The sequence below is a fragment of the Palaemon carinicauda genome, chromosome 6 (genome assembly GCF_036898095.1).
Source record: "Palaemon carinicauda isolate YSFRI2023 chromosome 6, ASM3689809v2, whole genome shotgun sequence".
Classification (NCBI taxonomy): domain Eukaryota; kingdom Metazoa; phylum Arthropoda; class Malacostraca; order Decapoda; family Palaemonidae; genus Palaemon; species Palaemon carinicauda.
The window spans coordinates 138,475,353-138,502,035 of NC_090730.1; the positions used below are offsets into that span (position 1 = coordinate 138,475,353).

General features: G+C 38.1%; 1 protein-coding gene across 2 annotated transcripts in view; it reads left to right on the forward strand.

Moving 5' to 3' along the window:
- The window catches only part of PolD1 (DNA polymerase delta), a 304,764-nt gene that overhangs the window by 105,862 nt on the left and 172,219 nt on the right, over positions 1-26,683 (forward strand). For both annotated transcript variants that reach the window (XM_068375427.1, XM_068375428.1), the window contains exons 9-14: positions 1,594-1,760; positions 15,480-15,625; positions 15,857-15,956; positions 20,544-20,680; positions 20,889-21,054; positions 21,306-21,514. In XM_068375427.1, coding sequence (XP_068231528.1) covers positions 1,594-1,760; positions 15,480-15,625; positions 15,857-15,956; positions 20,544-20,680; positions 20,889-21,054; positions 21,306-21,514 — 925 coding nt within the window. The remainder of the gene's footprint in view (positions 1-1,593; positions 1,761-15,479; positions 15,626-15,856; positions 15,957-20,543; positions 20,681-20,888; positions 21,055-21,305; positions 21,515-26,683) is intronic.

Below are 26,683 nucleotides of genomic sequence, written 5' to 3' on the forward strand. Positions count from 1 at the left end.
ACGCTGGAACAAATAACTAATTTGTAAGTAATTTGTATTTTTCCTAGTATACAAACCTGGAGCTATTTATACAAATTGGCCCACCACCCTGTCCCCCGAGAAGTCTTGCCATAAAGCAAAGTGGTTACTCAGCCGAGAGGTGTGAGTGAGGAGGATAGCCAGTCTACCCCAACCTCTAACTAGCGGATGAGATAGTTATCCCTTACTAAAATTATCATGGCTCGTCTTTCAGCTGCGCTGAAAGTATACCCCTATAGATAGCTCCAGGTTTGTATACTAGGAATAATACAAATTACTTACAAATTTGTTATGTTTCCTTAAAGCACACTTAACTATTCAAATAATAGCAATTTTCTAGAATAAAGTGATGTATCCTGAAAAAAACTACTGGTTTGCTGACGAAATCGGATGCTGTATTTCAAGCTACGATTGGAATGTATTTTTACACGGTATAATTTTTTGTGTTTCTTATTTAATTGACACTTAAAGAACACCGATTTTTGTTTCTTCATCTATATGTAAGTATTGTATAACATGAGAGAAAGAGATTTGAGGTTTTCTGGCATCAAATCTCTATCTCTCTCTCTCAGAGAGGAGAGAGAGAGGAGAGAGAGAGAGAGAGAGAGAGAGAGAGAGAGAGAGAGAGAGAGAGAGAGAGGTAGGTTTTTTATAATTATATTTGTAAAGCAAATCTATACTGTTTTTATAATTATATTTGTAAAGCAAATCTATACTGTTTAAAATATGACAAAATATTGCCGTCTCGTTACTGAAAATTAGGCTATTCACTGCCGATAAGCGAACCCAGCCTTCGTGTGAAAACCTTGAACACCCAGAGGGAAAAATAAAACTTTTATGTATACAGTACTAAACAAATATAATGCTTTAATGTACCATCATTAACAATACATGTACCATTAAAATTATCGAAAGGTTAGAGAAAGATAAAGATTGCCGAGAACCTCACTACAATTCTGTTTACATTTTGTCAGCTAGACTCAGTTAAATTTGTTTTCAATGTTGATAAGGAATTTTTCCTTCAATAAGCTCTTTATTATGAAATTTTTAATAAAATGTAAGGTGAATATCGTTGGGTAATATTTATTATCGGACTCTATATATTTAGGGCTACCAATATACTTAAAAAGAGAATAGATTTTGATACATTTTGTAGTGCTTGACTCGCAGACTTCGAACAGCTTCGCCGATACAGAAATTCTATTTATGAAAACTAGTGACCGTATAAATGGAGAATCTCATAATTTGGGACTGTACGGTAGTTAGGGAAAAATACAAATTATTTTCTAATTTTTCATATTTAGGCTTAGCACATGAATCCCAGGTGAGTTTGCAGGTAACCAGTTTAATTTTAAAGTTTATATTTCTAAGTATTTTTATTATTTCAGAAATCCACTTGATTTTACTATTTTTATAAATTTTTAAAATTATGGCCAGGGCAAGTTGATGCTTTGGAATTTATATTTAGCCCAATTTCGTATAGAAAGTTCTTCAGAATTATATGTGAGCTACACTTGAGCAATATATAGATTACAGAAAATAAATTTTCACGGTTTTATTGTTTGAACTTTTTAGGTGTATTTCCGGAACCTGAGAAGGACCCAGTTATTCAGATTGGAAACATGGTTGTTCGCCAAGGAGAGACTGATCCTTTTGTCAGAACCATCTTTACCTTGAAGGATTGTGCTCCAATTGTTGGGTCCAAAGTTCAGTCTTTTGATGATGAAAAAAGAATGCTGGAGGTAAATTGAAAGGCTTGTTCCTTATTGTAGAATATTTTTTATGCTTATGTGGAAAATATTTGTGGAGAGTATCAGATATTTTGAATGTTCTTACATATCCCCTAAGTGTGTTCCAACGAATGTGACACTATTGATAAGGATTTGGATTTTTCTTTTGTCCATGCCTTGACAGTAGAATATGATTTGTTCCTACACAATTACAAACCTTTGTCATTTACATAGGATGAGAGATATCAGCAAAGCAGGAGTACACAGCAGTTAAACTTTTATAACTAGGTGTAAACAGGTGTCTCGTAGTTACTGGCCGGAAGCGGGGAAGCCCCCCCCCCCCCCCACCCCACTTTGCAAGCTCACTGAGCATTAACTTCAATTTTAGGTGTCAGTGGAAAGAGGCATTCTTCCACTGACTGTAGTATCTTGGCTAAATAATTATTTTTTCTGTTCTTTGCAGCATGTTTGTTATCTTTCGCTCTTGGACACTTGTTTCCAGTAATGATGCTGTGCAAAGCCTTTGCACTTAATTCCTCGGAAAGGGAATAACCTTTAGTGAGTTTTGACATTCTCCCTGAGTCTGAACTTGAGCAGCCGGCTATTATTCCACCCTTGATTCAGACTTCCCCAGTTATCCAACCCCCTGCAAATTTCGAAGATGGTATCTGGAGGAAAAATATCTCCTTCCTGAAGGGAGACCATATGCTTCGGTTTGATCTTCGCACTCGCTAGGAATGCATTTCCGAGTGTGTTGGGTTTGGACTCCTTATTATTGTTTAATAATGAACACTGCTTCGTGCACAACCTTTTCTGACTACAGTAGATTGGAAACTGCTCACCAGACCTTGTCTGTGTTCAACATGTTCCTAATACCATCACAGTCTGCTCTCACGCTTGAGCGCTTAACACAACAGCCCGTTTAATATTAGGATGAAAGATGCGCGTTCAGAATGGAGCATAATTTGGCACCCTATTTAAGAAGAGACTTTACGTACGTCCTCAAGCCCACACTCATGATTTGGATCTGTAAGTCTTAAGTTATAGACCTCCCTGACCGCTGGAGGCTTGATTGTCAGCGTCTTATACCTCTGGGTGACCATTGATTTCTAATCAATTGGGGTTTTACATTAAGTTTCCCAGAGTAGCTTCTTTCATCGATCATTAATTTATCGCTCCCCATTGAATTTGTGCTGTCTCACATTATCTCAGAATCAAAAAGTTCCCAGCAAGGAACATTTTCAATATTTTTTAGAACAGAAGAGATTCTGTTGAGATCCCAAGTCCCTTGATGCCTCAGAGGATAGGTTTCCATCTGTCTATTCTCCTCTTCTGAGGTCTCACATCTCGGAGAAAGGAAGGATCTTCGGTAGTTACCGAAAAACATCATCTTGCATGACAGATGGGATCCTGGAGTTTCCCTTGGAGATCATGACTTGGGATTCAGACCTGATTTCAGAAAGAGAGAGAAGCGTGAGATATATTTGTGTCTACCCCACTTCACCGGCTGGTCATTCCCCCCAAGGAGAGGTATATCCATAAGTCTTGAACGAATGTGTACAATTACATGCTCGTGTTTGATTATTGTTAAGCTAGCAGTGATATCAGGCTTGCTCATCTGAAGCACTCAGCCTTTATTTGATGCTTTCTGTAAAGAGGGAAACTTCCATACAAGTGTTTGTTCGTACCTTGAGTTCGCCTGATCTCAGGTACATAGTCAGCCACCTGACTTTGTACACACTGCCAGTAAGAAGAAAATGTGTCCGCTACCCTTTCTATTCCCCTGTTGGATGATTAGTACTGTGAGACTGATTGATAGGAGTTTCATGTAAGTCGCTCCTACTATTTCTCTTTCCTAGTGAGAGAATGTTAGCCAATCTTACACCGAATAAAAAGAAGAGACAGTGAGATTTCACTCTACTTTGCTTTTTCTTCAGCTGTTTGTAATCGCGATCATCAGTTGGAATGACACCACGCCAGCTCTCAATAGCAAATATCTATTGCTCAAGATTGTAGATCAGATGGCAATTACAAGCTCTTAAGGTAGCTTCATCTCACTTATCCGTGCTCCCATTAGAGTGATACTAAGCATACCACTAGGTGTTTGGGTGCTCTTGAGCGAGTGCCATTACACATGTTCACGATCACTAGCCGTGACCTTAATTGCTCAGCTGGTGATTGACACCTGCTCTTGATCAATCGTTCACCTTGTCACCTACCTGCTAGAGCACTTTCTATGGAGCACCTCCACTAGTGCTCTCATTTTTAAATTTTTGGTCTTAGCTATAACAGCCACTGCTGGTGCTCTCCTATGTATTTGTGTGCAACCTCCCTCACTGGTCGACTTGCGTGCTTGGGCTCATTTTGCCTTTTCCCCATTACCACCTGATATACATGGGGCAGATAATAAAGGCACAAGCAAATGCACCAATTCTTTGCGCCTTAGCATAGTCCAAGGGCAGTTGCTGAATTTAGGAAAAGTGACAGCTTCCCAGGCTTCTTCAGTTGACTCTGTCTTGTGATGAAGGTGTCTGGAGGCTGAATGCCAGTTATAAGATGGAAATGCTAGACACAGTCAGACAGGTGATCAGACTATCAGACATCATGATGACGATTGACTTGAAGATGCGTCCCTCCAGATCCCAATCCATCCCATATCCAGGAATTGCCTCTATTTTGTTCATCATACTGGACCCATTGCTTAGCCACTTTGTTGGTGTTGAAGAGGACTTGACCCCTACATTTGGGTCTTAGTCCACATTCAGTAATGATGTGTTGCATCGTTTGCTCATAATAGCCACACTACCAGTCACTAGTTGACGATAGTCCCTGTTTATAGGTGTTCCTCCCAATCTTACCCACTCTGGTTCTTGCTCTATTTAATATTACCCAGTCTTTTCTTGAGAGGGTTGTTCCACTTGGGAGTTGTTCATTTGGGACCTGGATGGCAGAATTTGATGTGCAGTGGTCCCATATTCAACACTTTTTGAGCCTATGCTGAGCTGACTGCTCAGGATCTTAACTATACATGGTCATAAAGCTCTTTCTGGACTTCAGTCTTCTCGCTGAGGCCTTATGACCAAAGAGGGCATGTTTCATATAATTTTCTTGACTATGCCTCTGTGTCTTGGTATGGATGTGTCTGCGGATGTGTGGTGGTGCAATGCCCGCCAATCTGTAGAGTGTGGGAAGTGGTGTTGGTTTCAAGCTGCTGGTTATTATTCTTCATGTGTTTAACTGTTAAGCTCAGGATGTGTTTTTTGAGCGTGGCTTGATTGTGCTTATTCTGCTGAGGAATATTCAGCAGGAAAATAGCATAGTGCTTGAGCTTTTGTTCTCATTTTTTTGGGATCTGCTCCCCAGTTAGTTAGTAAGTTTGCCTAGTACAGTAATACCTTGAGAGACGAGCTTAATGCGTTCTGAGACCTGAGCTCATATGTCAATTCGCTCGTACATTGGATCAATTTTTCCCATATAAAATAACTAAAGAGAAATTAATCCGTTCCCACTCTCTGAAAAAACACCTAAATTATATTAGAGTGAAAAAACATGATTTTAATTGTTCTAATTCACAACCCTACTCTCACAAAATAACAAATACCTGTGTGCTGGTTATGATCTGCAATAAATTGTAACATTATTATGGAGTTCTTACCTTCGAGACAGAAGGTAGCGGCTAACGGCGGTGTGTGCGCAGGAGGAGGGAGAGAGACTTGACGGCAACACGTTCGGTACGCCACACTTTTGTAACACTACGTAACATAACAAACTTTAATTTTACAAATTTACCTTATATGAAATCAGCTTACTGTACATACACTGAAAGATAAATGTTAATCTTACGTTACACTAAACTTTTTTCTAATTTTGTGTTATTTTAATCTTTTTACTTTTCTTCTTCCAGCTTGGCTCTTTTTGCCTCGCTTTTTGACTCGCTTTCACCTTCACTTTTTATAAGAAACCTATCTAGGGATGTTTGCTTTTGTCTCCCCTTCAAAATATTACAAAAATGACGTACACAAGTGTCGTTACAAAAGGCTAACGCACGACCACACGCCAACATGTCCGAGTGCCTCATTTCCATAAAATCAGAAAACTCCTGCCACTTCGCTAACATGTCTCTGATTTCCTTCGTAGAAAGGCAGTCCTCCTCTTACACCTCCTTGCCACTGAGCTCCTGTAACACCTCCGAATGTTGCATTTCCTGGAGCTCGATCAATTCCTGTGTCATGAGCTCTTCCTGATGCTCCTAGACAAGGTCGTTCACATCTGCCTCATCTACCTCCAGCCCCATGGACTTTCCAAGAGACACGATTTCATCCACCACAATAGGTTCAGGTTCATCAGGGTCTGGTGTATCGAACCCTTCAAAGTCCCTCTCAGCGACGGAAGCTGTCCACAATTTCTTCCATGCTGAATTAAGAGTTCTTCGTGTGACACCCTGCCATGCGTTGTCAATAATTTTTAAGCAATGGACGATATTGAAATTTTCCTTCCAAAATTCACGAAGGGTGAGATTGATGTTGTCTGTAACATTGAAGCATTTCTTGAAGAAATGCTTCGTGTACAGGTTTTTAAAGTTGGAAATTACTTGTTGGTCCATGGGCTGGAGGAGTGGCGTGGTGTTGGGCGGGAGATAAAGGACCTTGATGAACCTGAACTCATCAAGAATGTCCTTCTCGAGACCAGGAGGGTGACCAAGGGGCATTGTCGAGGACTAGGAGACATTTCATTGGCAGGCTTTTCTCGGCCAAATATTTTTTGACTGCCGGACCAAAGCACAGGGTAACCCATTCTGTTAAGATTGCCGCGTAACCCAAGCCTTAAGATTAGTGCACCACATCACTTGCAGTTTTTCTCTCAAGATCCTATGGCTTTTGAAAGCATGTAGGTTTTCTGAGTGGTACACCAGCAGTGGCTTGACCTTACAGTCACCACTGGCATTGGCACACAGGGCTAGAGTTGACTGGTCCTTTATGGATTTATGGCCCGGTAGTCTCTTCTCCTCTGCCGTGATGAATGTCCTCCTGGGCATCTTCTTCCAGAAAAAGCCAGTTTCATCACAGATGAACACTTGTTGGGGGATGTATCCTTGTTCTGCGATAACGGAGGCAAAGGTTTTGACGTTGTCCGCTGCAGCTTTTGAGTCGCTGCTTCCCCATGCCTCACAACCAAGTGTATCCCAGTCCGTGTTTTGAAATTATCCAACCAGCCATGACTGGCTTTGAAGGTTTCCGCTGGTGTCGAAGTCTCCCCTCACTCAGCTGCTTGCTTTCCTTTCAAGTCATCGTAGATTCCCCTGGCCTTTTCACAGATGATCATCTCGGTCACGCTATCTCCCGCCAACTCTTTCTCCTTTATCCATATTAAAAGATGCCTCTCCGTCTCGTCATAAATATCACTGTGCAGCTTGGAAAGGATGGCTAGTCCTTTGGAAGGCATGGTGCTCTTTATAGCATCCTTCTGCTTGAGGATGGTACATATTGTTGATGTACTCCTCTCATATTGGCGAGCCAGCTCAGTAACTCGTACACTACTCTCATGTTTTTCGATTATTTCATGCTTTATCTCGATTGTCGTCATACGCTTTTTCTTTTCACTACCCTTGTTTGCACTCGCTTGCTTTGGACCCATTTTATGCAAAAAACATGTAAAAATTGCAAACACTACGGCCGATGCTCGGAGATAACTTTACGCAACGGAGATCCAACGGGAAAGAGCGAGCAATGCTGTCCTCGTGAGCAGCCTCTTGCACACTCGGCCACCTATCGGCTGCATAGAGAACCGTGTCATATCCTCGTATCTCAAATTTTTCTCATATCTTGGGGCAAAAATTTGCTTGAAACTTTCATTGTATCTCAAATTTCTCGTATGTTGGGACACTCGTATGTCGAGGTATTACTGTAGATTGTTTCTTGTGGCAACTTTCAACTTGAGTCAACTTATGTGTTCTGCAAAAGATATGGTTCTGTCTAATGTGACGCTTAGGTATACAGGAGAGTCAGCATGCTCAAGTTTTTTTTATAATTCCAGATGTTTAATTTTCTTTTTGCCTGGTGGTTTTTTTTAGGTGGAATACACAAGTACATCTTTCCAAGATTGTCATTGAGATACCTTTGTTATACAGTACTCTGTGAGATGTTCAAGAGCAGCTGATAGTCTCTTTTCAATAGTTTAAAATATGTTCACTTGTGTGGCGATACATGATTCATCTGCATAAATAAACCTTTGGATGTTAACAAACTCTGGCTTTTCATTAGTATAGATGTTAAAAAGTATTGGGGTCAGAACAGAGCCTCATGGGACTCCATTTTTCTGTGTGCAATATCTGCTCTTTTTGCCATCCATTTCAACAAAGAAGTGTGTGCTTGTGAGCAATGATTGTGTGGTCTTCATAATCTTTGTGTTTTGAACAACTTCGGCTAGTTTTAGGAGAATCATTCTGTAATTTACTGTATCATATGCAGCAGTCAGATCCACAAAAGTTATGGCGGTAATTTGTCAGGCTTTTGAATACCAACTTTGATGTATTGAGGGAGGTTCAATATTTGACTACAACATGATCGCCCTGATCGTAATCCAGTCTGGTCAAGTGACAGTTGTTCCATTGTAAGGCATATGCTGATCATTATAATTCGTTCGTATAATTTGTAGAGAATTCATTGGAGGAAAATTGGACTGTAGCTTTTTGTGCTTCCGGGATCTTTTCCAGGTTTTAGTAGGGCCACAACTCTTGCTATTTGCCATATCTGTTAAAAAGCAGTAATGGAAGGTAAGCCTCTGCCAATGCTAGAGGAATGTAAACTTGTTTCGGTAGCCCTCCCTTATTATTCAGATAGTTGTAAAGATGTCCAACACACCTCCACAGTTGGAAAACTGGATAGGGATATTGAGGCAAGCAAGTTAACGAGAAACTGCCCAGAATTCTAGAATACCTACTGAAGGCAGAATTGGAGGCAAACGAAAGACTGGCTGCCTCTTTGTTGCACCAGTCTCATCTTTAGATGTTGACTGGGAACTACTCGAAGTGTGACCTCTTCCCAGTTCTGGCAAAAACCCATCAGGCTACCTTCCATAGGGATCTTCATGCATTCTTTTTAGCCAGGAGAGCCTGCAGAGAGCATGTCCTAGCTGCAGCAACTATTAGGCTTGAGCCTAAAAAGTTGATCGACTCAAACATCTGGGCGAAAGATCTCTTTCCCCAAAAGGTAGTTAAAGAATTCATGGACATGGCAGCTCAAGAGAACAAGAGCCTTATGCAGAAATGGGTTATGTCCTTTAAAGAGGAAATTCACCCCATGGAGAAGGACCTCATCCTAAAGGCAAGCAGCCTAGGAGACCTCTCAAGGGCAAGAAAACCTTTCCTGCCATGACAGCCACAGTATCCACTATTCCCCAGATGATATACATGGTTCCCCAGCAGTATGTGACACAATTCATGATATTCAATGCCATCTACGAACGGACCACTACAACGTTTCACCCTATCGGGGCTCAAGGGAAAAATGCAAGTGGAAAGGGAAAGTGTGGAAGAGGTGGCCAATCTAGGGGCCAAGGAAATAGAGGCAAGTCACATAAAGGAGTAGGTCCTTTAAAACAACAATGTGAAGCATCTGGTCAGGGAAGACTCATCACTTCAAAGATCAATGGAAATTTGATCCTTGGGCTCACACCATTGTCTTGAAAGGACTAGGCTGGAAATGGAGACAGAATCCATCACAGTTCAAGATGTTCTTCCAACCCACAACCCCATTCTTTGGAGAATATGTGCAGGATCTTCTCCGGAAGGGAGTTATCCGTTGCACAAAGTTCATGAACTTTCGAGGACGGCTATTCTGCATGCCAAAGAAAGATTCGAACACACTCAGAACTATTCTAGACTTGTCCCCTCTAAACAAATTTATTCTGAACAACAAATTCCAGATGCTAACTATCTTGCAAATACAGGCCCTACTACCCCATGGTGCCAACACTGTTTCCATAGATCTTGCTGACGCATCTTGGCATCTTCCAATAGGGCAGTGCTGCTCCCCCTACCTTGGTATCAGATGGGCAAGAAACGCCTGCGTATTCAAAGCTATGCCCTTTGTACTCAGCATAGCTCCAGGGATTTTCACGGAACTAGTCGAGACCATTGTTTAACAACTCAGGATCAAAGGTCTTCAAGTGATGGTATACCTCAACGACTGGTTAGTTTGGGCTGCATCTAGCAGCTTTGGAAGTTATGAAATTTTATACAATCCTTGGGCTTCCAAATGAACTTAAACAATTCCAGGCTATCTCCAGCTCAAGAATTCCAGTGGCTAGGCCTCCACTGGAACATGAAGTCACATCCTCTCTGTACCCCAGGGCAAGAGGAAGGAAATAGCAAGTTCTGTCAGGTGTTTACATTTGTCTAAGGCAATCACCAGAGGTCATCAAGAAAGAATCTTGGGCTTGCTACAATTTGCACTGGTTACAAATCCAATCTTCAAAGCATGACTCAAGGATACTGTACCAACAGATTCTGGAGAAGAAAGGCATCAAATGCTCGGAGATATTTTTGCCACAAGACCCCGAGTTTACTCTGCAAACAGCTGAAGCCGCGGTCCACTGCCAACAGCTTGTTTATATACGCCCCTCGTCAGTTTCCTCCTCCTTATGTGACAATCCACACACACCTTTGATTAGGGTTGGAGAGGTCATACCCATACCAAGACACAGGGTCAGTCGCATTTCAAAAATTCCATCATAACATTGTGGAAGCCATGGCAGTGTATCTTTCTCTGAAGAAACTGAATCTGAAGAAAAAATCACACATCAAATTAATTCTCGACAGCAAGACGATAGTCCACTGCATCAGCAGACAGGGTTCGAGATCTCCACAGATCACCATGTAATTTTGGCCATTCTCACTTTGTCAAAACGGAGAAATTGGCATCTCTCAGCGGTTCACAATGTGATGGCGGACACCCTATCAAGATTCAAGTCCTTGGAAACAGAATGATCTCTGGACATAAAATCATTCTGTTTCATTCTAGAGCAAGTCCCGGAACTGCAAGTAGATCTCTTTGCTACGAGCTTGTTGAGCTTCCTCGGTATGTAGCACCATATTTAGATTCGGAAGCAGCGGGGATAGATGCGATGTCACTGGATTGGAAACTGTGGACTCACATTTACCTTTTTCAACCTCCTCCTGACAGTCCTGAACAAACTACGAACCTTCAAGGGGACAGCAGCACTAGTGGCCCCAAATTGGTCCATGTGCAATTGGTACCCTCTTGTTCTGGAACTCAAACCTCACCAGGTCCCTCTATCATCACCAATGCTGTCCCAGGATGTTTTACAGAAGACTGTCTTCGCTTCCTCTTGGATAACAAAAAAAACTTCAGCTCACAATTTCCTCGCCCTAACTGCTGAAAGAAAATTCGGAGTTTCGAAGGAAAGGATTGATTTTATAAAAGAATACAAGTCTGCTACTACAAAAAGGCAATACTTGTCTTTTTGGAAAAAATTGGTGGAGTATGTTAAGGAACATAATCCCTCTTCGGTTACAACCACTTCTGTCTATCATTCTATAAATCATTACATGAACATGGTTTGGCCTCTACAACTTTTTCCTCATGTAAGTCGGCCCTAACCAGACCTATCGCTTACGCCTTTGATATAGCAACTCAACAGCGAACTGTTCGATAACATCCTGAAGGCTTGTGGTAATTTGAAGCCAAATTCTTCTCCCAAATCCACCTCAGGGTTGTTGGACAAAGTCTTGCACTTAGCCTCCTCAATAGATATCTACCCTGCTTCTTTTAGGGATCTTACTTGAAAATCTATCTTTTTACTTGTTATGGCTTCTGGTGCTATAGTCAGCGAGATTGTGGCGCTATCAATGGATGATGACCACATCGAATTTTCAGAATCAGGAGAAGTTACTCTATACCCAGATCCTGCATTCCTGGCTAAAAATTAATTCCCCACTAAAGGAGGATCCTTCTCTGTGCCCTGTGGAGTGCCTTAATGCTTACCTGTCAAAGAGTAAGGCCTTTAAAGGGGAAATAACAGGATCTAATTTCTCTTTGAAACAGCTAAGGTCCAAACTCACCTATTTTATCAGAAGGTCTGACCTAGATAGTATGCCAGTGGGTCATGACCCACGGAAAGTAATCTCTTCCTTAAACTTTTTCCAATATATGTCCTTCAAAGGCTTACAAGCTTGCTTACTCAGGATGGAAATCTTCAAGAGTGTTTTTCTAACATTACATGCGACAGTTGGAAGAGATTAAACACTGTAGTGGCAGCTGGTAGTGGGATAAAACCAGCTTATTATTGTGGTGCATGGTCTATTATGGCCTGTATATTTTGGGACTTCTACAGTCAACTTAGTGCAGGTTAAATAATAATCTAATTTGCCGTTCGTGATAAGCTGTGTATAGTGAAGAGTTAAAGATGATTTTCTTTTCTTTATCATATGGAATGATATCATTGTGTTATTCTACTAGATGTTTCTGCGGTAAACATCTATTGATTTTTACACAGAGAATGTAAATATTGTTGCACCAATTTTTGTTACATTTTTATGCTTTTGGAAATAATGAAAGGTTATACTTCTTTTTGTGTTTCCTTTTTGTGGACCTACTGTCCCTAAATAAGAAGTTGTGTAACTCTTTTTTTTAATCCCCCCCCTTTTTACTAACTATTGCCTGGTCAATTTGTGTTCACGCAAAGATACTTTCTCACAGTGAGTGGGGCTGTGATGATAACTTTTAGGTTCCGATACAGCTTACAAAAACTTGCATAGTCCATTCATAATCTGGGAGTGTTGTCCCAGATAGCTATATTTGGAAGTGTAGACAAACGATCGTAAGACATGCTATTCACAGACAGATTTTCCTTCTTTTATAATTAGTGAAGCGACTACGAGTACGTATGGATTAAAAATCTAAATTTACGCAACTGAGAATGTTAATTTCTGGTACACTTCCATCTGGACGACATGGCTTGAGCCCAAAAAAGGGATTTTGACATAGGAAAAATCTTTTTTTTGGGTGAGATAGCCATGTCATTCTGATGGACCTGCCTGTTACTTTTCATCCCCTCTCAATTCTCAGTGTGAGGCCACGCATCATACGATGACTGCTACTGAAATAGCGAACCAGCGAACATGTTTACAGTAACACACTGGGATAGGAGTTGTAATGGCTCTCCCATGTATCCAGTCATATCCCATACCCTTCAAGACAAGGTTAACTCTATTTAGGGAAGAATAGCCGTGGTTGCTTTAAACATGTCCCTGTTACATACGCGATATCTCGGGATATTTGCTCTAGTGCTCAGAACCCTGTGATACCTCTTCATGTGAAATTCTCTGGTATATCACTCGCAGGAAATATCCCAAGTAGAAAGCTGCCTGGAGGAACTTCCATCAGGACAACATGGCCATCTCACCCAAAATTAGATTTTTCCTATGTCAAAATCTCTCAATTATCTCTGTCGAAAAAAATCATTAAATAATGTATACTAGACTACTTTTTTCTGTAAATGAATAAGTAAAGAAATATGAATATTGCATATATCTGACAATAAAACGACTCAGGGATTGGACAATGTGAAAAATTAAGACTGATTTTAACTTATCTCATTTCTGTGGTATAGAAAGACTGCTAAATCATGAAACCAATCTGTAAGTATTTAATTCAGATTTTTTTATGTAAAGATGTTCTTACAATTTCACTGTACTTGATGTATGCTTAGAAATTCAAAATAAACTAAAACCGATTTTATATCACATCTTCCCTACTTACGATGCCCTGAAGAAAGCCCCCCCCCCTTTTTTTTTTTACCCATTTCATCACAATGTACGAACGAACAAACAAATGAGTAAACGATTGTATTTATACATTAAAGTGATAACTAACGATACTTTATAGTTTATAGTAAACTGTATAAAACCTTCTTTATTAATTATGTGATGGTTTCAATAAGTTTGGAAATTATATTAAGAATATTTATTTATATGTGCACATGTCCTTGATAGCGGTAGCTTCAATCAGCTGACAATGTTTACATGTAATCAACTGGGCTTAAATGAAGTTTCCAAACTTATTCAAAGCATTTTGTAATAAATATTGCACTAATATTGTTGTTGAATGTTATAGATTACCATAGTTTACTAAAAGCTATTAGTGTCATTAGTTACCAATTGAATTCGTAAATGCGTTTGTTCATTCGTTCGTTGTTTTTCCTTTTGGCATCATGCTTAGGGGAATCATAATATGGGAACAGCTTTATATTGTGTGTTTTGAATTTGTAAGACTACAATAAGTAAAAGATCATTTGTAATATCATTATCTTTGCATATGCACTGTCAAGAATACTTGTACTGTAATTTGGTGGCATATCCTCGACAGTGGTTGCTTTAATCAGCTGATGGTAAGATCAGCTGATTGGGTTTACGTGTTCGGAGATGGCCTCAAATAGAAAAAAATTATTTCAATTATATAGAATTATTTTTTAAGTAGGCTATTTATAATGAATATATATCAATAATGATATGATAAAAAGGATTTTATTACTTTTATATAAAACATAGTCAATAGATATAACGATTAAGAACTATTTACTTCTTATGGTAACTTTTGCCAATGGAATGCTACTTTAGTTATCTGTATTTAATCCATAGTAAGTGTCCCTTGCTGCAGGGTTATATTGTACAGTACAAGCAAAACTGTGTTTGGTGCGTTTGTTATTGTGGATATATGTGTTTACGCAATGATTATAATGTTACTTAGAATACTTTTATCATTCTCTTTAATTTTTCAATCTAATGAACTAGGAGATAGGATAAAGAAATGGAGTAAAGGAGGTTAGTTTATTGTAATTTGGTTTCTCCAAAAAGCAACTCGCATGCTACACGAGATGTAGGATGAGTTAGAATTTGGTGGTCGCACAACGAAAACTTTTTTTTATCCTATTACATATTGGTGCTGATGTAATATTCATTATGAAGATATTTTGAAATTAAGAAATTATATAAACGATATTTTTCGTTATTCGTATGTGTGCATATTCTCGACACACTAGAGGGACCTTGATTTCAGCTGATCACAACCAATGGTAAAAATAAGGCTGTTATAGTTTATTGAGAAATGCTTCCGAAATTGATAAATATAATAAAAGAGTTCTTTAATAAAGCATATGATATCCTATGAACTAAGAAATGAAATAATGATATACAATAAGAAAATATCGATAACATATGACCAAGATGATTACAGTATCTTAGACACAGCATAATAAATCTACGGAAACTTCTCATTTCAAGTCTCAATCCCTCTTCCGGTTGTAAATTAACGACAACCTGTATTGAGCAGTCCTGCCCTTCGATGGAGGGGAGACAACCACCTTGGGACATCACCAATGTGTTACTTTCCCCTATGTAAAGGACTCGGGCTTGTGTACAGTAGTCAGGAAAAACGCAAATTCCTCCAAATTTGTAATTCTCTTAAAAAGTTTAGTCATCTTCATGTTTGTAAATAGTACATCAACAGGTTTTTCTCTCCCCTCCAAAAAAGAGCAATAATGGAAAGTTTATGGGTAGCATAGTTATTGTATAGTTAGTCATTTTTCTTTAGTATGACTAGATTTGTCAATTTTATCTATACTCACTCTATAAATTACGTCTGAATTACAAGATTATGCATATTTTAAAGAAATTATTGGAAAGTTCATTGCTGTTTGTTTTCATAATTTCAGAGTTGGTCAAGGTTTTTGCGACTTGTAGATCCTGATATCGTTACAGGATACAATATCAACAATTTTGATTTTCCGTATTTACTCAATCGGGCAAATCATTTGAAGTCACAGACTTTTCCATTTCTGGGAAGAGTTAAAACTGTAAGGTATGTTCAACTATAATTTTTTAAAAGTATTAAGTAACAATTCCTATTTCTTGTTTTCTCCAAATTCAAATATATCCTTCATTACATTATTAAATGGTGCTTCTCATAAAGTAAAAATCAGGTTTTAGTTCTCTTTTAAAGTAGTCATTTCCTCTGAATCCAAATGTACTGAGTATATCATCTAAGTTAAAATAAAATTTATAATTACATCGTACAAGAGTTTTCCTCCAGGTCTGTGATTAAAGATTCAGTTCTGCAAAGCAGACAGATGGGAAGACGTGAAAACAAAAGTATCAACACAGAAGGTCGTTGCCAGATTGATTTGCTTATGGTATGTTATATATCTTACTTGTTCATATTCTATGACTGTTAATGTATGTTTGTAACTTGTAATTCTATTTGAAAAATTGAAATGATACAGTGTTTCATTAGTATTTCTTTCGAGCATTTTTGTTTTTATCGCTGGTGTTCACAGGGGTATTTCTTAGTTGCCTAAAATAGTTGTGAATTTGACAAGTAGTGAATAATTCATACTGAAAAGTAACAATAAAATACAGCATACTCTCTTGTTACTTGTCTAATGTCATGACAATTTAATGATGCAAAATATATTTATTTATTCTGAATTAGTGGTTAGACATACTTCAAATTTTTGAGAGGAATATACCCTTTATTCATTAGATTAATAGTTTTTGAAGTTGAACTTTAGAAACTAGCTCCAAAAACACATTAGTGTATTATAATTACTATGCTGCTAATATTATAATTACTGCACTCCTAATATTATGATAATGGTAGTGCTAGCTCTCTGTATCCTGGGAAGGCCAGTAGATGTGGAATTACCATCATATGTCAATTTAGTACTGCATTTTACATACAGAGAGAGAGAGAGTGTTTGTGTGTGTGTGTGTGTTTTGGTCCATCCGCACAGACTCCATTTGCTCTTTGGTAGAGCGCTTTAGTTTAAGCATGTAGAGAGTTCTCCTGATCTTGTCTAACTTATTCTTGAACTCGTTTACAGTGTTCCTGTTTACTACTTACGCTGGAAGTCTATTCCAAGTATTTGCTATTTTGTGTGTAAAGAAATTGCCACATTGAGTGGTGTACCTTTTCAATTCTAGTTTGTATCTGTTACCTCTGGACTGATTTGTGCCAAGCATGAATAGATTGATGTAATCTACATATTGTTATTCCTTTAAGAATTTTTAAGGCCTCTTATTAACTGTCCTCTTAGTCATTGAGTTTTTAGATCAAATAAGTTCAAACGTTCAGTCCTCCGTCTATATCCAAATTGCCCTAGTGTTGGAACTAGTTTTGTGACACTAGCTTGTACTGCTTCCAGTCTATCTATATCCTTCTGAATACTTGTAGCCCAGAATTGGACTCCATATTCTAGATGGGGTATTACTAGTGATGTGTACAGCTGTAGTACAGTATCTTTGTTTCTGTATTTGAATTTTCTCTTTATGTAGCTTATTAGTTTCTGTGCTTTCTTTTCAGCTTTTATGCTATGAGAGAGAGGGTGTGTGGGTTTTTTTTTTACAAGGAGTTACTAGGATTTTGGATGTTTCAAAGACTTTTTAGGCCATCCACGGAGACTCCATTTGCTCTTTGGTCTAGCGATTTAGTTTGCATTTAGAGAGTTCTTATGATCATGTCTAACTTATTCCTGAACTCATTTACCATGTTACTTTTTACTACTTTCCCTGGAAGGTTACTCAAAGTATTTGCTATTTTATGTGAAAAGAAATGACCACACTGAGTGGTGTTGTACTTTTTCAATTCCAGTTTGTATCCGTTACCTCTGGATTGATTTGTGCTAAGCATGAATAGATTGTTGTAATCTACATTTGTTATTCATTTAAGAATTTTGAATGCCTTTTATCACCTGTCCCCATCGTCGTCGAGTTTTAGATCAAATAAGTTCAAATGTTCCATCCCCCGTCTATTTACAAATTGGTGGTCCTAGCTAGTACTGCTTCCAGTCAATCTATATCCCTCTGAATACTTGGAGCCCAGAATTGGACTCCATATTCTAGATGGGGTCTTACTAATTGTGTGTACAGTTGTAGTACAGTGTCTTTGTTTCTGTATTTGAATTGTCCCTTTATGTAGCCTATTAGTTTTTGTGCTTTCTTTTAAGCTTTTGTGCTCTGTTTTCTGAACTTCAAATCCTTGCTGATAATAGTACCAAGATCTTCTACCTGGTTCACACTTTCTATTCCATTACCCAGCAGTGATTAATCTGATTGTGGGCTACTATAACCTATGTGCAGGACTACATTTCCAAGTTGAAAGGCATTTGTCATTTTCTGGACCATCTTCCTAGCATCATTAGATTGTCTAGGCTTCTACGTCGTTAATGTAGATCAGAAATAGCAAAGGCCAAGGATGGATCCTTGAGGTACTCCACTTGTAACATCTGCCCATTTTGAAGCTTCTCCATTGGTTACAACTCTGTATTCTGTTTGTTAGCCAATCTTCGATCCATTCAGCTGACTCGTCAACGATGCCTAGTGCTCTAATTTTAACCATTAGTATTCTATGAAGAACTTTGTCAAATGCCCTTTGAAAGTCTAGATATATGATGTCTATTGCCCTGCTTTTGTCATAAATGTTAAAATGTGGAAAAATTCCACAAGCTTTGTCACACATGATCTCTTTTGTCTAAAACCATGTTGGCTGTCTTATCAGAAGATTATTTTTCTCTTCATTTTCTACTATTGAATCTACTACAGACAGACAGGCACACACACACACTGTATGAATGAAGTTGAACTTTACAAATTTGATGTTGCCATAGCCAATCTTGTGAATAGTGCAACCCCCAAATTTTTTCCCATAAAATATGATTTTATCATACATCGTCTATCTTGCGAATTCCTTTATTACATACATACATACATATACCAAGGCACTTCCCCCAATTTTGGGGGTTAGCCGACATCAACAAATGAAACAAAAACAAAAAGGGGACCTCTACTCTCTACGTTCCTCCAGCCTAACAAGGAACTCAACCGAGTTCAGCTGGTACTGCTAGGGTGCCACACCCCACCCTCCCACATTATCCACCACAGATGAAGCTTCATAATGCTGAATCCCCTACTGCTGCTACCTCCGCGGTCATCTTTATTAGAGAAGTCAAATTATTTGAGAATAACCATTACTCCATTTCTTTATGCCATCATCTAGTTCAATAAGTTGAAAATTGTGAGTAAAAGGTAATGATAAAAGTATCGTTGGTTACGGTTTTTAAATACTGTGTAAACCCATAATACTACAACAACATCTGAACATCAATTAGCTCTTCTGTTATGAACACAGATCGGATAGCAGCCCTTTTGCATGTATTTCAACCAGTATACAATATTAAACAATTATCCTTATTTTCTATGTATAAATGGTCCTCAAGGAAACTATGCCAAATATAAAAAGCTGTAGCTGAAGGCAAGAAAACAAATAATGTTCGTAGATGCTATTCTCTTTGGAATAAGGGAAAGCTGTGTCTGGAACTGAAGGAAAAAAAGAATTTTGCACTTATACATGTGCAGACTGTGTATTTAAATGTAAATGGCTGAATTTAGAAGATAATGTGGCTGTGTCTGAAAACCAAGAAAATAGTTTTGTTATAACTTTAAAATGCAAGACTATGAAATTCAAGAAGTAAGAAAAATTAGTACTTTCCTAAGCTTCATAATCAACCACTTCAGAGCTATAAGTTATAAATTACCATGCATCAGTAACATGGATGAAACCTTGGTATAACTTTATATTGAATTAAACAACCGTGAATAGAAAAGTGAGTTATTTCCAATAAAACTATATAAATTAGTATGCTAACTTAAAAATGATAGTTCAAGTAATAATTGTTTCTTTTAGGAAATGAAAAATATCCTTCGGTAGTTTGCCTCAATCAGCTGATTTAAAAAGCAAAGACGTCAGTGTCAACCAACTTATAAACTTAAACAATGGAAAAAGATTAAAATGAGCTGTTTCTATTTCTTCATACGTTATTAATATGTGAATGTTAACATGCATTAGACATAGTATGAAAAAGGTTGGGAACTGGAGGTTCACATTAGATTCACTTTCCAAGTATTCTTATGGAGAAAATTTGTTTCGTATTCGTGAGTTTAAGATACGCGACAGTTTTCAGAAATTAATTAATCGCGGATAATGGGTCAAATGTAGCATTAGGTTCTGGAGCTAGAGTTAGTGAAGTTGTGGCCTTTTGCAGGGATCGGCAGTTTATTAATTTACAATTATTCCAGGTCATCTTATAATTTTTATTCGGGGAATATTAACCTCTGTCTTCTGACGACTGTAGAAATATATTTACAGAAATCCACTTCCTTAAAAGGTACAGGATACAATACACTTTTTACTTTAGCCTATTCTACAGCATATCTTGACCTAAGAGAGAGTGGTCATACATACACTTTTGTTTTCACAGCCACCTCTCTATTGAAATGTTTTTTTTCTGATGTATCTCAACTGTCAATAACTATCTCAGGCATATATAAGCATAAGCTACACAAGGTCCTGGATATCTTCCTGAATGAACCAGAAATGCAATGGCACTGATCATTTTAATGACCCTAATACTTTGAACACTTCTAATTCAATCTAGATTAGTGTTCAGTACTTAAGTCAGCTCTAACATCATTGCTTTTATTCATTGCAATCAGTAGTATTTCAGGCTACGCGGAGGATCTTAACATGTTAATCTCCTACCCTTGGAGTGACTGAACTGATCTTCATGTAATTCTCTTGAGAGAGATAGAATTAATTGAAGATCAGTAGAAGGAAGATTTTGCTACAGAGAAAAAGAGACATAATTTCACAGATATTTCATATCGTTTCATATTTTTCTTAAAATATTGAATTGTGTGTTAGAAAGGGTTTATTTCTATTTCAGGTGCTAATCAGGGATTACAAACTGCGTTCCTACACGTTAAATGCTGTATCTTATCATTTCCTCCAAGAACAGAAGGAGGATGTTCATCATTCCATTATTTCAGACTTACAGAATGGAAATTCTCAGACAAGGCGAAGGTAATGTATGCTCACTGTTTTAGGTGGTTCTTTTCCTAGGATGAAAAATATTACAACTCATAATTTGTAAATTATTTTTTTGCTTACAAATATAAGTTATGATTTTATTGTTGGGTGTGTATGTGTGTTCCATTATTCAAAGTTAATATATGTGTTTGTAATCTTGAAAACATAAGTATGATGGGCAATTTTTTTCTCATTTTTTAAGATTGGCAGTATATTGCTTGAAAGATGCATTACTTCCACTGAGACTCTTGGAAAAGTTGATGTGCATCATTAACTACATAGAAATGGCTCGTGTAACTGGAGTACCTTTGTCCTACCTTCTTACCCGAGGACAACAGATTAAGGTCATCTCACAGCTTCTTAGAAAGGTAATTTAATGCTGTATTGTTGTCTTTCCTCAAAACTTTCATGGATTGCCTAGCCCTATAGTGGAAGACCTAAATGTAATGGGTGATATTGAAAGATTGATAATATAATTTTGATATGTCAGTAGAATTATAATTATTGTTACTTTACTTTAGAAATTTAACTGCAATACCTAAACAAAAAGTTTTATTGTATAGGATATTTTTACACTGATATCAGTGGTCAATGTAAGGTATTTTTAATTCTTTCATAGGCAACTGAGCAGGACTTAGTACTACCAGTTCACAAAGGAGTAGGAGAGGATGAGTATGAAGGAGCAACAGTTATTGAACCCAAGAGAGGCTACTACAGTGTTCCCATTGCCACTTTAGATTTTTCATCTCTGTATCCTTCCATCATGATGGCACATAATTTGTGTTACACAACTCTATTACAGGGCCCACACAAAGCTCAAGAATATAAGTGAGTTTTTTTTTACATTATATACCAATTCTTTATATATTTAAAGTATTTTGAAATAAAATTAAGTATTCTCTATAGATTACAAATTTAATTCAGGTACCAATTAATATACGAATAATTTAGAAAAATGTATTTTAAATTATAGGATTAACCTTCTCACATTGAAAACATTAGGGAGTTGAAGCAGTAAGCGGATCGCAAAATCTTCCTAATTGTTTGTTATAATAGATTTTATACAGAAAAATTGGATTCTAGTGCAGTAATACCTCAGTTATCGAGTAACCGAAAATACGAGCAAAATACAGTAGTTCAAATCGATTTACGAGTATCGGATTGGTTTGCGAGGAAAATTGCCTTCTGTTTGCGCATTTACTGTATTGGGAACAAGTACTGACAAGACTAGCACATGATACACACAAATCACTTGTACAGAACTCGTACGCCACTCATGCAGTGCTCACATAATTTTTACGCCATTTTGTTTCAGCTTAGCTTGCTTCCTCCCGTGCTGTGACCTTAACTTGTTCACTCTCTCTGCAGTACTCTTACCAGCATCACCTAACTTTATCTTGAGAGCATCTTTGGGAGTGTTCTTTATAAAGTTTTGACCTCATGATCTTTATAGGAATGTGTTCAATGTTGTTCATGTCAATTTAACAGTTTGAACAGTACAGTAAAACCTCTAGTCAATGGCCCCCAAGATGATCATGAAAGATGGTAAGAAGAAAGAGTTGATTACCTCAAAAGTATAATAAGAAATTATGAAGAAGCATGATCAAGGTAAGCGTGTGGCAGACCTGGCAAAAATGTACAAACGTACAACATCAATGATTTGTAAAAAAAAAAAAAAAAAATACTATGAAAGTGGTGCTGACATGAACAAAACAATTGCTATGTGGCCTTGATTATGGGGAGATTTTGCTTCTCATCTGGGTGAATGAGAAGCAGTCAGTAGGAGGTACAGTAACAGCGAACATTATTTATGAAAAAGCAGTTTGTGTATGCTGACTTTTTGAAAAATACATCAGCAGACAAAGAAAAAGAACACTCAAAGCAAACCGTGGCTAGTTTGAAAATTTTCATAGTGTTATGCAACAGGGGAGACACTGCGAGCTCTGATATCAAAGTAGCAAATGCATTCATTTTCAAAATTAAAAGGTCATGGATTCTGAATCTTTCGTGCTGCAGAAATTTTTTCAGCTGTGACTAGATCAGTCTGCAGAAGAAATGGAAATGCCCATTCATAAGCCCATGAAAGACTGTCTGACGCTACTATTCTGTGCTAATTCCAGTGAGAATTCCAAAGTCAAACCTGTTATGGGGTATTTCTCTGATAATCCTTGAGCCTTTGCAAAGTACGAGGTCCAGAAGAAGCAAGTAAATATTATGTGGAGGTCAACAACAAGGCTTGGGTAACTTGTATTTTTGATGAAAGAAAAACTTATTTCTGGAGAGCTGATGTGTGGTCTCCAAGGACTTTCCTGTTAAGGGCTTGAACAGGGAAGTCAGTACAACCTGATTACCAAATTAGTATTCTTCCACTGCTCTAGGGCCAGTGAATCAATGTGTAAAGTGCAGACTTAGTGAGTACTGGGGAGACCTGCAAGTTCAAGCTCATTTGAACTTGCCACAACACCCGAGGAGCTAAACGTCGTCTGTTATGAGTTATGTCGTGTGCAGCATTCCAGAAAAGCACTAATCTCCCAGCTATCACCAGCATATATACTTTTCTGTTCACTTGTCTGGTGCACTTTCAAGCACTTAGTTACGTACCCTTTTTCAGGTTGTTTCTTTCTTTCATGCCTTATTTTATGATATAATGCATTCCTTGATTAGGTGATTGTTTACCTTTTTTGATGGTTCACTGGCTCGGTTAGTGGTGTTGTTCAATCATGTTTTCCCTTGTCAGTTAGGTTCATGCTCTCTATACATTCTTGCTGTCTTTCTTCCTAGTAATCTTTTCCTTCTATACTGTACATTGATTGCCCACAACTTGTTTTTTCTAAGTTATTGGATACTTCCTTTGGCAGTACGTACACTGTACTTTAGTATTAATGTTCACATGGATGTTGTTTCTTTGCTAATACCATTTTCTTTTTTTCATCTGATTATTACCATCGCCTAAGATTTTGCGAAGGGTATGTATTCACCCTTGTGATTGTTTATTTATTTATTTGTCTGTTTGAGAGGAACTTTGCACCAAAACTGCGGTATCAATTGTAACCAAACTTGTTAGTCATGTTGGGTATGACCCAAGGATGTATCTGCAACAATTTGGATAAGGTACATCTAAGTACAAGTATGTAGCATTACTTTAAAAATGATTGCAATGTTAAGTTAATGGCAAATATTTTGTAAGTTTATTTTTAGTTTGCGAACATTACACAAATACTACTAAACCAATTTCAAAAATGTTTGGTGGACATATGTGATATAGGACAAATCCATTAGATTTTTAAGAAATTATGTCGAAGTATAAGTACACAGTGGAGTTAAAGAGCAAAGTAAGACTGCTTAGCATGTTGAAGGCATGCTCTCTACTGAGTGCCCCTCTAATTACATTCAATTATAGGTGACAGTGGTCTACTTCACATATAGGATGGATAACCTCATTGAGGTCGGCTAGATGGGTTACAGTGTATATCATGTTTAATTGTATCGAGTTATTTATATCCCTAAAATTATCTATCATTATGTACTTAGTAAGATTATTCGGTGACGTGACTAGTTTTCCTTGCAGGTGTATACATAGAACTTATATTTTGGACGGTACTCTTAGGAATACCTTACAGGTGAGGGGAAATACTGTTTCCACCCTCCCACATTGGTTATATGTCCTGAGGTTAAGCGGTTGTCCGTTTAGACCTGTGTACAGGTTTTATCCTTTCATATTCATCTGATGTGGGTACTGGAGGGAGAGTAGAGTGAGATAGGTATATCATACTTGATTCTATGTATACTTGTAGGTGGGTCGGATTTGTTCCCAGCCTCCTACAGCTCGGTATAACTTTAGATAGGTCTAACTGGGCAGTCAACCTTTCTTAGTATTTTTATCTTTCTATATTAATCGGATATGGATATGGGCAGGATATTGAAGAGTTAGGTAGAAACACAGGTTATATAAAATTCATTATATTTTAAGACTGGATAGGCATTACTACCCTCCGACATTTGGTAATTGATATAATATAGGTCTGATTGGATAGTCAGCCTTTCTTTGTATTTTTATCCTTCCATAATGATCTGATATGGTTATTGGAAGGAGACTCACATGTTATGTCAAATTTTTTATGTTTTAAGACTGGATAGGCTTGATAAAATCACATTTGTAATTCTTCATATTTTAAGTTTGGATAGGCTCACTTCGGTAAACCCTTTAACTTTTGGCTTGGTGAACCATGTGGTTATACAAGCTTAGATCTTGTTGGACTATCAGCAGGGTTGTGGTGTGTGGAGTAATTTCCTGGTTTGGTGAGGTTTTTAGATCTGTGCCTATCTTTCTTAGTAGGGCTGTGTTTTAGGCAAGGGTTGGTAATTTTTCCCCAATCCAGGAGAGGTAGAATGTTAAAATTTAAAATATTTCTGTTACAGATGAATAAAATTAAACCTAAATGCATCTGGGTAAAATGAGATTATCTGGCTAACCGTAGATTGGGGTTACTAGTGTTGTCAGGTTCATGGCGGTTTATCTGCTGATTGAGCCGGGGCTTAGGACCCTAAGAGATGTTCCATTTGTTTGGACTGGTTAGTTTTTCTCTGAATTTGGATCCTGGAGCAGTACATCGTGAAGCCAAGGTTGATATCCTTCTCTTTATGTGTGTGAAAGGATTTTCTGAGGGTGCAGAAGCTCTTGAGTATTTACCCAGTAAGGACCTTAGAAAACTCATTAGTATTGATATCCCAAATTCAGCCATTAGTGGGTTGAAAAATGGGGCCGTAGTGGATTGGCCCTCTATCCATGTTGTTGACTTTGAATCTGAATATAACCTAGTCCCAGCAAAGGAGAAGGCTTTACTGTTGGGTCCCTCAGAGGAACTCATGGGACTTGGAGAAGTATCCCCCCTTAGATACCTTGACGACCACACCTCTTCTTAGGTTGGATCCAGGTCAGTCTGCCTGGTTTTGGAATGCCTTTTACCCAGTATATGCCATGCTGATAACTGGAATAGTAAAGGCTTTGATCCACTACCATTGTAGTCAACCCATTTCTGGTGCAGTCCGGCCAGGTACCATTGACCTGTCTTCTGACTCTTTCAAACTCCAGGCTAGGGATCTGGCTGTGGCTAGACCTTAGAGTTTCCATCTTCTAAGGAAGGTTCCTTTTGGAGTCATTTCTTCTGGCCATTTGGATTCGGTCGTTGCTGATCATTTGGGTTACCAGCTTCCAAGTGATTCTCCAGTGGTGCCACTTTCTTCTGTTTCTACAGATACGGCTGTGACTGAACAGCTTCGAAGGAAGGCTCCTGCGGGAGTTATTCTTTCGACTGTTGCTGGGCCTTTGGGTTCCCAGCTACCAAGGAAAGGTCCAGTAGGAGTTTTACATTCAATTCCAAATGTGGTAAGCTCGGTAATGGTGGAGGGTAGTGGAGTTAGAGAAGAGGACTTAGTAGGTAACCTTTGCCAATCCTGTGATGGGTGCACATTCTGGCCAGTTTAATGTTTTAAGCCACAAATATACAGATTTGCCATTTGATGACGTTGAGTTCAAGAAACTTGCTGCATTTTCAGACTTGAGATGAAGATTCAAAGATCTGTCTCTTATGGCATGTCCCTAGATAATCCCAGAGAAGGTTGTTTTGGTGCCTTAATAGGTTGCTCTCTATAATTTAGCAGAAGCAATATCAAATGTGTAGGCTTTCTTCTCGACCACAGTTTGCTCGATGCTTCAGAGGTCGCAATGACTGCCTGGTCAGAAAACAAAATTTTTATTACCTACATACATACATATATCAAGGTACTTCCCCCAATTTTGTGGGGTAGCCGATATCAAACAAATGAAACAAAAAAGGGCACGTGTCCTTTCTATGTTCCTCCCAGCCTGACAAGGGACTCAACTGAGTTTGGCTGGTACTGCTAGAGTGCCACAGCCCACCCTCCCACATTATCCACCACAGATGAAGCTTCATAATGCTGAATCCCCACGATTTTTATTATAATAACCAAATTAGT